The 13560-nt window shown below is 37.4% G+C and overlaps 1 protein-coding gene across 1 annotated transcript; it reads right to left on the bottom strand.

The window, feature by feature from the left end:
* Positions 1-2711: 2711 nt before the first annotated feature.
* LOC113091613 (uncharacterized) lies at positions 2712-13245 on the bottom strand. The gene is made up of 2 exons (XM_026257187.1): positions 11988-13245; positions 2712-4875 (listed from the first exon to the last, which is right to left on the bottom strand). The coding sequence occupies exon 2, from the start codon at positions 4870-4872 to the stop codon at positions 2746-2748; it is 2127 nt and encodes a 708-aa protein (XP_026112972.1). The 5' UTR covers positions 4873-4875; positions 11988-13245; the 3' UTR covers positions 2712-2745.
* Positions 13246-13560: the final 315 nt, after the last annotated feature.

Here is a 13560-nt window from a genome sequence, read left to right as displayed (position 1 = left end):
ATATGCAGATGTTCTCTCCAAACATCCAGATTTCAAACCAGCAAAGGCAATCTAAACCATTGTTCTTACCTTTGATGTCTTCTCTGTGGCAATGGAGAGTTCTGCACTTCTTCCCACCAGAACCAGATCAGCTCAGTTGAGTCTTTGCCTCTGCAGAGCTTGGCAATACAGAATCAGGAACAAACTAGAATAATAACTTTACTCGTAATAAATTACTCAGAGACTTGTTTAAAGGTTTTTACGCATCACCATTGTACATGGCTTCGCTTTATTTTAAACACTAACTCATAAGCAAAATATTAACAAGTAAAAAACAAAAGTAAAAGCGTAAGTCTTCACCCCGAGATGCGGCAGGGGATGTGTCCAAACCATAACATTATATAGTCCCCAAAAACAATACATCATTTCTTCCGGATGCCTCCTTTTGGTAAAACACATTAACACATCCGCTTGCACGCACACACTAACAGTCGGGTTGCTATGGATACAGGAAGTTAACATTTCCTTTTTTGGCAACCCCTCTTCTGCACACATACATTAAGTAATTGCTGCTCTATCTTCTTTCCATTAAAGCAAATTAATCTTTTCTTTAAGCTGTTACAAAATCTTAAGGCGTAGGCTAAGTAAGTAACTATTGCTAAACTGCACAGCATCCTCCTCCCTGTGTTAATCAGATTAAACACATTACAATACATTTTTTTAGAAAGAAAGTCCATCCTGCAACCCAGATTGCAAGATGCATTTCCTTGCACACTCATTGTTATCTTAGCAAAAAGCAAACATACGTGACAGTCTCAACTGGCGTACGTGACAGTCTCAACTGTTGAGCAAATGTTAACATCATACATTTCTTAATACTGCCTTTTTAAAAGTTGATGTCTAACAATTCATATATCTCATTATTACCTTTTAAGGGTTTTCTGGTCTTGCAACAGAGGTTTGCAATCTCAAGGCCTCGATTCCATTTGCCAGAGACTGTAACTCTAAATCAACATTAACCAACTCAATACAATTAATGATTTCTCTCATCATTTTTATTATCTTCTTATTCATGCCTTCTTGTCTTCGCACCAGTCGAATTATTCTTCTTATCTTAGAAACGATTTTCTGCTGGTCCGTCGGTTGATCTCCTCTTCTGTTTCTCTCGACGCTTGTCTTTCTTCTTTTGTCGTTTGACCTTTTTGTTCCAGTCTTTCTGGAGGCCTTCAACAAGTAAATCATCCAAATCAATCTTTAATTTACCTGATTCATTATCACAGTTACCCAGTGAGACACGATTGGAAATATTGTGACTAGGTGACCCCATCTCAAAATTGGGAATCTCCAAAACACCCTCACTTGGGGTCAAATTGTCACAAAGATTTCCTCTCATCCTAGTACTCTTCACTGGAATTCTATCTTCAACACATTTCACCAAAATGTTCCCAACTCTCACACTTCTATACTTTTCTCAATGAACACATCAAAAACATTCCTCCTGTTTCTAATCAATGTTACTTCTATCAATTCTCCCATTTCCATTACAGAATACGGATCTTGATTTCTAGGCAGTTCATGCATTAGGCACTTGTCAATTCCATCTCTTTCCACAAAAACCCTTAGGATTCTCCTGCAGAGCCAAGCCTCTCAATCGTTCTCGGCCAGCTTTTCGCCAGATCTAGGAACCGTCTGAAGCTCATCCCACTCAGTGGGCCACCGGGCTCCTGGATCATCACTGCTGGGCCCTGGAAGAGATTCATGCCAATCATAACACTAATACATAAACCGCTCTGTACTCTCAAATCACCATACCCATGTAATGAATTTAGATCTTTTCAAACAGTTTTTTTTTTTTTTTTTAAGTTTTAATTATAGGTAGTTAATTATTCTGAATTTATTGTGGTAGTTTGCTTGAAACATGTTGTACACTTTTTCAATGCCTTTTTCATCTTGTCCCACCGGTTCATCAAAATCATAATTCCCAGTAGTACAATATCATCATCTTTCAGAAAAAATCCTAACATAAAAACACTCAATGTCAAAAATCCTATAATTGTCCATAACATTGCCTCTTTACCATATTTAAATATCAACAATCCAATTAGATATATTGCGCTAGTTATGATAATACATATTTCTCCCCAAAAGACAAACTCATCTTCATGTATCATAACAGATGTAACATCAACCCCAAGTTTTAATATGCTTGTTACAGTTAAACCAAATGTTCCCTGATGTCCTAGCAATTTTTGCCATCCAATTGATAAAATCATCAGAGCACAAACAAAAATCATTTTGCTAATTCTTCCTATTAACATTATTCTTACCACTTGTAAAACTGATAAAAAATACAGCCACCAGAGATTTCTGTTAATTCCTTGCAAAAGCATCCATAAAATATAAACACCAACCTGGAATCCAGTACCAGGGATTTCAGGAATCAGAAATCCTCCGGCTTCTGTCTTATTCTCATTCCTTGCGGTTCCATTGTTTGTCCCCTTGGATGCCATTTTTATCATTAACAATTGAGATCTTCTGTTGGACTTACGTATAGTAATTGGTTTCAATAAATTTCAATGAGTTTTCTATTCCCAAATAGAAATTACCCAAATATCCAGTTAGTCTTGTCCAGTTACAAGTGAAACTACGGATAGTTGTAAACGTCTCATTCGTATATATATTTTACTCCACCTACTTTCTTTCTCTTCATTATCTTTCTATCATTATCTTTATTTTTTTGCTCCTTTTAAGGTATGCCACGTTTCTCTACAATAACGGTTTTTCTAAGTCATGCTTCTTTGTTCGTTTAATACGTTTATGCCCTTTAGCTTGAAAATCTATTAATTTTCCTAATACCGTTAATACATCTCCATTGTCTTTTCTGGACATCATTCTTTGGCCTAGAGATGCACAGAAACATTTTATAATAACCATTATTATAACTAGTCCTAATACAATTAATCCCCCATATAAAATGTACCATCCGGCTCTAATAAAGAGATTAATTAGACTACTCCATAAATCCGTTGTAACAAAATTAAACACAGTTTCAGCTGCCTTTTTCACACCTTCCACTCCTTTTTTCACAAATTCTCCAGGATCTTCAAACCATCTTGGTCCTCCTTTTATTTTCTGACCTTTGATCTCTATGCTAGTATTACATAGATCATTTCTCAACCAGTCTAAACCCAGATAATAATTTTTATCTTTTGCTTTGCACCAATTTTCCTTCCAATTTCTTCTTTCAATTGTTAGTGACAAATCATCAATTGCTATAGCATCTAATTTAGTTAAGGGTACATTCTTCCCTCCTTTTGGAACTCTATACCTTAACATGCTATTTGTTGCATAATATACTGGTCCATAAAACATTTTCCACTGAGGGTTCCTACTAACGATTCTTATTACCCCTCCAGTTCCATAAGTCATTTCATATTTGTTAGCCAGTTTACTTCTCTTAAAAGTCCAAGGTAAGGGAACTATTCCCTTACTCCAATAACATAACACTGATGCTATTTGATTAATAGTAATTTGATCATGTCCTGATGAGCATTTTTCAATAATACTCCCACACTCATTTCCTAATAATCCAAAAACAGCATCACTAAAGAAAACTAAATTGTTTCTATAAATACCTTCTTTGTCTTTCCTTCGATTAAGGTTTAATCTTTTTAAGTATAACCTTCTCTTTATACTTAAGTTCTCATTTGTTTTATTCCCTGTGATTGGATCTGTACCATTACAGAAATCATCACAGTCCATATTCTCTTCATCTTTGTCACAAAAGTGAGCATAGGAAAAATCAACACTATCAGTCTTAATGTATTTGTATTTTTGTCCATGGTATTTTTTACCCATTTCTTTTCTAACACATTGTTCTATTTGTTTCACCTTATCTTCATAATAGTTTTTAATTTCTATTTCTGTTTGTAATGTTTCTTTTATTTCCATTTTGATTAGATATACATCAGTTTCCCATTTAACTTCATCTATTTCCCAGTAACCTATTTTGAAATTAAATTTTACTCTAGGTAAAGCTAATCTCCTTTTCCATATCCATGGTACGGTTTTATTTAACTCTAAACTAATTCTGGTTTCAGATGTAATTTCTAGTTCTGCATATCCTGTTTTTCTTGATCCTACTGATCGGTCTCTTACTGTCGTTAACACAATGAAATTTCCTTCTTTAAATAACATACCATTGGTTTCTATCCATTTTTCAACATTTTCCCTTATTCCTGCTGCACTTTTTATTTTATCCATATTTTTATCTCTCTTACTTCTTTTAACAGTACCTTTATATTTACACTGTCTTATTGTCCAGGGGTTAAAATCTTTTGCTGATCTAAATATCCAACATCCCCCTAGTTCCTCATTTTCACTTGTTCTATAGGTAGAACCTATAAAATATTTAATAGTCCTATTCCCTTCTTGTTCTTGGATAAAACTATTTTCTTCATATACTTCAATGTCACTACTGTGCCAATGTTTTATTTTTACAGTGCTCTTTAGTTTGACCTTTGGTTTTCTAACCATGTAGTAATCATTCTTCTTGTCATGGAGATTATCTAGCCATCTCCAAAAACCTATTGTTTTGTTCTCTATTTTAGTTCTGTTTCCTTTAACAGTTGCCCATACAGAAACTTCAAATCCTGAAACATTTTGTTGTTGAACTAAAATCTCAGCTAATATCAAAGAATTAGTAAAAATTCTCCACTCTAGAACAAAGCTCACTCTAATTAATATTAATAATAATAATCCTAGAATTATTAACATCCACAGTATTATACTCATCCATTTGCAGATGCGCCGTTGTTTCTTCATCCTCTCGATGATTTCTTTGGCCTCCCCCAGCTCTTCTGAGAGGCTCTCGAGTGACTCTGCTCTCTTCATTTCCTGTAAGTAGAGGTTAGTTCTGAGGCCCAGTTATGAGCCTTCTAGTCCTCCTAAATATACCTTTTTTGATAACCTTTATCTCTGGCTGTTTATCATGTAACTCAACTTCCAATCCCCCAATCCAATCATAATCAGGGTGTGAACATGACAATACATTCAACTTAAAATGCATTACAACAGTAAAGGTTTCACTTGGTACTTCTGTGATCTGCTCGTTATCATAATAACTTACAAACTTATATGTCTCATCTTCAGGACACCAAATTTTGTGCTTATCCAGGTCTTTTACTAAGGACACTGTTAACTGCACAAATTTCTCTTTCCTTGTAGATTTTCGTTTCTCCTTTGTCACATTAGAACGAGGCTGTGTCGCTCTAAAGTCTTTCTCATAGGGAGGGCTATTCAACCAGCCACTTCCCTGTACCAGTTCTACCGCTAGATGTCCCCAGCTTCGAACTTGCCACTGATCACCGATTTTTACATAAATCCAGGCAATCTTCCCTCGAGACCCTTGTTTAGGATCTACCACAGGGAAACATCTTAAAATGGGTTGTGTCCACAATGACAGCTCCCATCTCATTGACTCAATGTCTGTAAAAGATAGATCCTTTTCTCGATCCTGTCTTTTTATTTCTCTTGCAAAATCTTCTTTCCCTAGAAGAGTTTTGTTCCTAGTTCCTTTCCCATTCTTGGGAACCATAGGCATTCTTGCTCCAAGAAAAGCCTCTCTTTCATGTTCTCTCATCCCAATATAAGGATGTCTAGAGAACCTGGTCATTATTCCTTCCTGGAATAATCCCAGTGGTTTGAGGACTCTTAGCGTCTCCCAAACTGACCTAGAGGACATCAGAGTCCTCTCTTTTGCCTTACAGACCATACATGACCACAAAACTGTGCCATCCCAAGTGCAACCGCATCTCTCTCCAAAATTCCCAGACACTTTATAGGAATCTATTCTCAACTTGGGGAGTCCTGGCCTACAGTTCTCACAAATCAGTACTCCAGATATCTCTGTGTGAGTTTGTTTATGCATCAACCATTCTGCACCCATGTCCTTCTTTTCGTCACCAAACGATAGACTCTGCATAGCACATTGTTGATTGCATATCACACAGCAGAACGGTCGTACTGTTACTTCTATTGCTTTGGCATATGTTCCTTCATAGCCAAGGTACCTTTTCATCTCTGGTTCCAACCATAGAAATGCTCTTGACCCATGCTTACCATGCTCCACCCGGATTAGGCCTTTTTGATTAATAATGGACTTTACTCTCTCCATTATTTATTTCCTTACTAAATCCTTATTACTCTGGATTCCGTTATTTTCTAGTTCTACTGTATTGGACCCTGTTATTGCTTTCACTTTATCAACAGTACCCAACCCCTCAGAGAACTTACCTACTTTGTGCCTTCGTGTTATAATGACTTCATCACCAACATCGAACCTTGTGTTTTTCTTAACCTCCCTTTCTTTCAGGTTCACCGTATTGTACCTGTTGAGGTGTAATAAACACCGATCAATGTTCTGATCCCAGTCACCTAAGGCTTTATTTTTAGCAAACCATTCCTTAACATTTCTAATTGCACGTTCTGCAATTCCATTTGTCTCTGGACGGTAGGCTATGGATTTAACTAGTATTATTCTATTCTCTTTACAGAATTTCTGTACTAGTTTCCCACTTATGTTATGTGCGCCATCTGCTCTCAAACTCTCCATTGGTCCCTGCCACCTAATCCATTCTGTTAAACACTCTACTACCTTTGCTTCGAGCGCTGACCTTAAAGGCCATATCATGGTTTTCTTAGTGTGGTTGTCAATGGCGAGCAGAAAATAGCAGTTCCCCTTTTTAGTCTTAGGGCGCAATGGCCCTGCAAAGTCAATGCTAATCTGTTGTGAAGGATACTCCTTTGGTAATTCACTTTCCTCACAACCTTTAGCTGTCATAAACTTCCTGCATATCTGGCATTCTTTCCTCACCTCCCTGTAATGATTCCTCCAATTAGGAATGTTTAGATTTCTTAATCTAAGCTCCACTTGAATCATTTTAACACTGGGATGGTTTAGCTCATTATGCAGTTTCTGAAATAACTCTGTTATTTCTTTTGTCTTAACTCGACCTATAAGTTTATCTACCTGTCTATTTCCTTCAGCAGACTCATTAGTTTGCTGTGTGTGGCTAACCTGGTGATAAACATGAGCCTTTACTTTCTCTAGTAAATTGGCTATATTTTTCCACTGATCTCTATGTGCCATTGGTTTACCTTTAGCTGTGTGAAAGTCATTAGCTTTCCACTTGTCTAGCTCCAGGTTAATCCCATCTGTAACATATTCTGAATCACATGTCAGGACAATCTCTGTATGACCCAGCTCAACAGCCCTCTGTAGGGCACGTTCAACAGCTATTACTTCTGCTAACTGAGCGGTCCCCTGGATTTCCTCTTTCTGTGATGTGATCAGCTGTCCATTAAATTTAACTAAGTATCCCCACTTAACTTTCCCTCCCCTCTCACTTCCATCAGTGAAATATTTGGGTAAGTGCTTATGGTTCTCATGATACCTAGTAATCTTATCCTTCCTTTTCTGTTTAATTCTCCTCCAATCTAACTGATTATCTCCAAGAATTAAACTCCATTGATCCCACCTATGGCTATTGATGCGAGCCTGATTCATCACTAGATTCCTTTTTAACCTAGCTAGCTCCCCTGCCATAGAGAAAATCACTATTGGTTGTTCCTTTGCTACAGCTTTTAGCTGTAACAGTCTCTTACAAACAGCTGCTAATATTCTCTCAGCACTGTTCTCATCAAATCTTTTCATTGTTGGTTCTTGCTGGTGTGTCAAAAATGCAATAGGATGTCGCCCCTTCCGTTTTTTGTATTGTTAGAGTAACTTCCTCTTCTTTTTCAGCAACCTGAATGTACAGAGAAAAAGTCTCATCTCTTCTTTCTAATGCACCACTATTAAGTGGATATTAATTCATTTTAATCTAGCTTGCTCAATCTGCTCAATCCACTGCCATTTTCCTTCTTGGTTCCTTGATATAATATTTTAGTATCCTCAGAATATTTAGTTATTAGCTCCCTAATGTAATTCAAGGTATCTAACAGTGACTGAAGTTGCTTCCTGTTTCTGGGGGACCTTGCCTGCTGTATTTCTTCTATCTTAGCTCTTGTAATTGTTGTTAAAGCTTTTGTATCTTTACCAAGCTTAAACCCTAGGAAATCTATCTCATGTTTTCCAATTTCCATTTTCTTCCCACTAGGTTTAAGACCTGTCTCTGTTAACATATCTAGTGTCTGTTCTACCTATTTCAGTTACACTCTATTTTGTCTGGTCAGAGGAGAACTGGTCTCCTGAATGAGCCTGGTTTCTCCCAAGGTTTTTTTTTTTTTTCCTCTTATTCTATCATAGAGTTTTGGTTCTTTGCTGCTGTTGCCTCTGTCTTGCTAAATTGGGATTACTTCACTTATAGTTCTATCATTGACTTGATAGCAAATGATTGCACAGATACTGTCATTTTGCATTATTGACACACTGTTTTTCAATAAATGTTGTTCACTTGCGTTGACACAATCTTTCTTGTTCAAAGCATTATATAAATACAAGTGCCTTGACTTGATCCTGTCCTGATTGTCCACTCCAGGCACCCCACCAACTATAAGCAACCCCGCAACCACACATCCATAATCTCTCAAAGCAGAATGTCAGGATAGGTTTTAGGGTTAGTGTTAGTTGAAAGTGTTAGAAGATATTAAGCAGGCAGTCTACTAATACTCCACCAACTGTTGGTTGACATGTGGCTGCAAAGCTACCCACCGCCAGTAGAATGCCCAAAAACAGACTACCGAAACAAAGTGTCACCGCAGTTTAAAGTGCTCTTATTTATCCTTTGTGAATATAAAATGTTAATGTAAACTGTGAGCTGTATTTCTGATATATTATTATTATTTCTTTCAAAATTGCACTATGAAATTGTCTTGGCTTAAAGCCTACATGATCTTTGATTAATCAATATTTTTACTTCTTCTACTTTCTCTTTGGCTGGACTTCCTCTTTTTCTACACTGACTTCTGCTATTCTGTCAGCTACCTTTTACCCTGCCTGTCTGTTTCGGGCCTGCTTTTTAGTCTCTCTTCTATAATCTGTTGTCTCTCTTCTGGGCTCAATTTATTCAAATTTTCTGGACTGAAGTAACTACTTTTCTCTCCACTATTTTAATATAAATTTTTTCCTATATTTTCTCCCTCCAAATAATATTTATTTAGGGATAGATCTGTTTCTCCCTTTTCTCCAGTTCCTATCTGGTTTTTGTTCTGGGTGAGGGGAGAATCTACCCTCCACCTCATAACGGTTGTAGGGCTTCTTCTCACGACTTGACCGTCTCGTTGGGCCTTTAGGCCTCTGAGTTTTACTACTTGATTTTTCTATGTCTATCTGAATTATTTCTGTCTTATTGAATTAGAGCCCTTTCTAATTCTTCAGGGTAGGTCTCTGGACCATAAAGAAAAATCACTTTTGCTCCTATTTCGGGCGTTTCTCTTTACACCTTGAAAATTTGTCTTAGGATCCCCTCTACAACTTTTCTGCAATTTCTTGACAGGCTGTCAATAATCCTAATGTACATCACTTTTCTTCAAAGTGTTCCTGCTCAATTTCCTTTTTATTAGTAGGAATTAACCCCTCAAGAGTCTTAACTAATTTTCTCCCTCCATGCAGGCCAAACTCAGCCAAATTATGTGAGTATACTGACTGCCAGATAATTTCATCCGTTTACCATATCTGACTAGTTCCCTCACTTTGCCTTTTACGGTGTTATTTTTAATTTTGGCCTCTTTTTTTTTTTAAGAATTTAATCTCCTGATATTTTTTCCATTAATTCTCAGAGAGTTACTCCGGATTCCATTGCACTATTTTCAGTTTGTCTAGGAGTATGTACCTTTTGACCTGGTGCACCTAAATGCAATGCTTCTAGATGTTGATTTAGTGCACTCACTTCAGCTGGCAGCACTATTTCCTCCTCTGACTGATACTGTGACTCAGCTGTCTCTTCTATGAAACGGAGCCTTCTAGGTCTCCTTGTTTCTCTAATTAGTGTAGTTATCATATTTCTATCACTTCTTTGAACTACACTTTCATCCTCTGTCACTTTAAGGACCTACATTAGAATACTATTCCTCAAACTCATAATTCTCTACTGTACTACTTCTGAGTGCTATTCTTTCTGAGCCAAAATAGCTTTTTTAGTGCACTGTGTCAATGTGGTGTCTGTGAGGATTTGCTTAGCATCTCCTCCATTCAGTAATGACTATAAATGACCACATTTTATACCTGGAACATATTCATCATCCCATTTATTGATTGTATCTAAGGTAGTTTCTCTCTTTCTACCCCTAGCATGTGTGGGTCTATAATATCCCTCACCTAGCCTGAATGTCTCAAAGCTTTTGCCTAGCTTTAGTTTAGGGAAAGGGTTTTCTACCCTATCTTTTCCTCCCTTTAACGGTTCTTGTCCGTTTTATTACTGGCCATTTTGGTTCTGAATTTTTCTCTAAAAATTCTGCCATGGCATTTCCTGGTCTGGGTAAGTTACTAACTCCCTGGTCTGATCTCACCTCTCCTGCAGTCTGGTCTTCATTAACTCTCTGAGTTATTCCCTCTATGACTGTAGGGTCTTGGTGAAAGATCTTTCATAACTTGGGCAAGTTAGTTCTATCCGTTTTTCTTATTAATGCATTTACAAGGGCTGTACCCATTGTGATTTCATTAACTCCAAAAAATCCCCCCTGAGATTATTGGCATAGCCACTGAGTAATAATTATTATCCCTGGCTACTTTGTGTATTTTGTCAGTCAAAGTGTCTAAAGTTAAAATCTGCTGTTAATTCTTCAGCTATATCACTATTTTGACCTTTTCTGTGACCTATTGAGTATATTACAGGTTTTCCATAGGTCTGCCTGTTTTCTTTAAGACTACATCGTCTTTCTTTATAGGAGTTTTTCTGTGCTCTATTATTTTGTCTGATTTAACCTGTAATCTTTAGCCTGCCCTTCTTCTAAAGGCACTAGCTACCCCATTTCTGTGCTGGAGATCTTTATTGACTGGATTAATCAAAACAAAAGCATCCTCCTTTAATTTCTAATATCCTTCCTTCAGGATAATTAGATTTCTACCTTTCCCCAAAATAAGTCTTAAACGGTTCTTCACTATCCGACTCAGACTCATCATTTGGGCTTTCAGGCACTTCCGGCTGCAGAGCATTTAGGTCTAGAGCATCTCTATTCCCCTCTTGGTGGGGCATAGAACCGGGGGCTACCGATCCACATTTGGGCACTTCCCCAGTATCTACTCATCCAGATCATCCCAACCTCTTGTTGGAATGTTTCTGGCTTCCCCCCCATATTCATCAAACACTCTAACTTTAGGAGAAACTCTTTCTCCTCTGTTTGAATAAATAAAGGGTGGGATTTCTGCTCCTTCATAAATCCTAAGATTAACCACTGAAGTTAGCATTCTTATCTTATGCCATGGAATTTGATCTGAACCACACCTACACTGTGTAGGATCAATCAATTCCAGCATTTTAACTAAATCATGAGAAACAAGGCTGACCGTCGTCATCCTATCCATGTTTTACTCACTTAGAGTCTTACTTTATCTTCTAGCAAGATCTCTACTCTGGCTTCACTAAGCCTTTTGTCTTCCTATATCAGGTCTATCTATGAGCCTGTGCGCGCATATATAAGACAAAAAAAACAAGTCCCTCTGGACTACTTTGAGTCTAGCTATATCTCTTAGCAAGATCTCCTTCCTCGCTTCTGGCTACACTGAGCCTTCTGTTTTTCTATATTAGGTCTATCTACTAGCCTCCGCGAGCATATAGAAAACAAACAAGTCCCTCTGGACTATTACAATGGTCGTGGTCTGTAAGGACTTTCTAGTGTCAATACATTACGCTTGTTATTATTTTCAAGTCATCCTTTATCCTGTATTCAAGCCCCACACGTTTGGGCGCCATGTTGTGTTAATTTTATCTGACTAAAGAAATATACAGATGTTCTCTCCAAACATCCAGATTTCAAACCAGCAAAGGCAATTTAAACCATTGTTTTACCTTTGATGTCTTCTCTGTGGCAATGGAGAGTTCTGCACTTCTTCCCACCAGAACCAGATCAGCTCAGTTGAGTCTTTGCCTCTGCAGAGCTTGGCAATACAGAATCAGGAACAAACTAGAATAATAACTTTACTCGTAATAAATTACTCAGAGACTTGTTTAAAGGTTTTTACGCATCACCATTGTACATGGCTTCGCTTTATTTTAAACACTAACTCATAAGCAAAATATTAACAAGTAAAAAACAAAAGTAAAAGCGTAAGTCTTCACCCCGAGATGCGGCAGGGGATGTGTCCAAACCATAACATTATATAGTCCCCAAAAACAATACATCATTTCTTCCGGATGCCTCCTTTTGGTAAAACACATTAACACATCCGCTTGCACGCACACACTAACAGTCGGGTTGCTATGGATACAGGAAGTTAACATTTCCTTTTTTGGCAACCCCTCTTCTGCACACATACATTAAGTAATTGCTGCTCTATCTTCTTTCCATTAAAGCAAATTAATCTTTTCTTTAAGCTGTTACAAAATCTTAAGGCGTAGGCTAAGTAAGTAACTATTGCTACACTGCACAGCATCCTCCTCCCTGTGTTAATCAGATTAAACACATTACAATACATTTTTTTAGAAAGAAAGTCCATCCTGCAACCCAGATTGCAAGATGCATTTCCTTGCACACTCATTGTTATCTTAGCAAAAAGCAAACATACGTGACAGTCTCAACTGGCGTACGTGACAGTCTCAACTGTTGAGCAAATGTTAACATCATACATTTCTTAATACTGCCTTTTTAAAAGTTGATGTCTAACAATTCATATATCTCATTATTACCTTTTAAGGGTTTTCTGGTCTTGCAACAGAGGTTTGCAATCTCAAGGCCTCGATTCCATTTGCCAGAGACTGTAACTCTAAATCAACATTAACCAACTCAATACAATTAATGATTTCTCTCATCATTTTTATTATCTTCTTATTCATGCCTTCTTGTCTTCGCACCAGTCGAATTATTCTTCTTATCTTAGAAACGATTTTCTGCTGGTCCGTCGGTTGATCTCCTCTTCTGTTTCTCTCGACGCTTGTCTTTCTTCTTTTGTCGTTTGACCTTTTTGTTCCAGTCTTTCTGGAGGCCTTCAACAAGTAAATCATCCAAATCAATCTTTAATTTACCTGATTCATTATCACAGTTACCCAGTGAGACACGATTGGAAATATTGTGACTAGGTGACCCCATCTCAAAATTGGGAATCTCCAAAACAATATATAATATATATCACGTGACCTCTGACTATTATTAACAAATCAAGCTCAAATATTTGCCTGGGTTACTGAATGTGCTTACGTACACGGTCATCACATTAGTGAATGGTGACCATTTGGTAAATGAGTGTCCTGTCGTGACAGTATCCTGTAATTGTAACCCCTCTGTGGTTCCTGGGTCACTTATGGATCAGTGTGTGGGGGAAAAAAAAACAAAAAAACATGTCAGGGTACAGCAGAAACACTTTATCTTTCCCACACACAAACAGTTTGACATTATCTGTGGTGGATGTTTTTCAGGCCTGGCTGA

Source organism: Carassius auratus, unplaced genomic scaffold, assembly GCF_003368295.1.
Source record: "Carassius auratus strain Wakin unplaced genomic scaffold, ASM336829v1 scaf_tig00214242, whole genome shotgun sequence".
NCBI lineage: Eukaryota > Metazoa > Chordata > Actinopteri > Cypriniformes > Cyprinidae > Carassius > Carassius auratus.
Note: the sequence above shows the minus strand (reverse complement) of the source record. Positions and strands in the feature narration are given on the sequence as shown.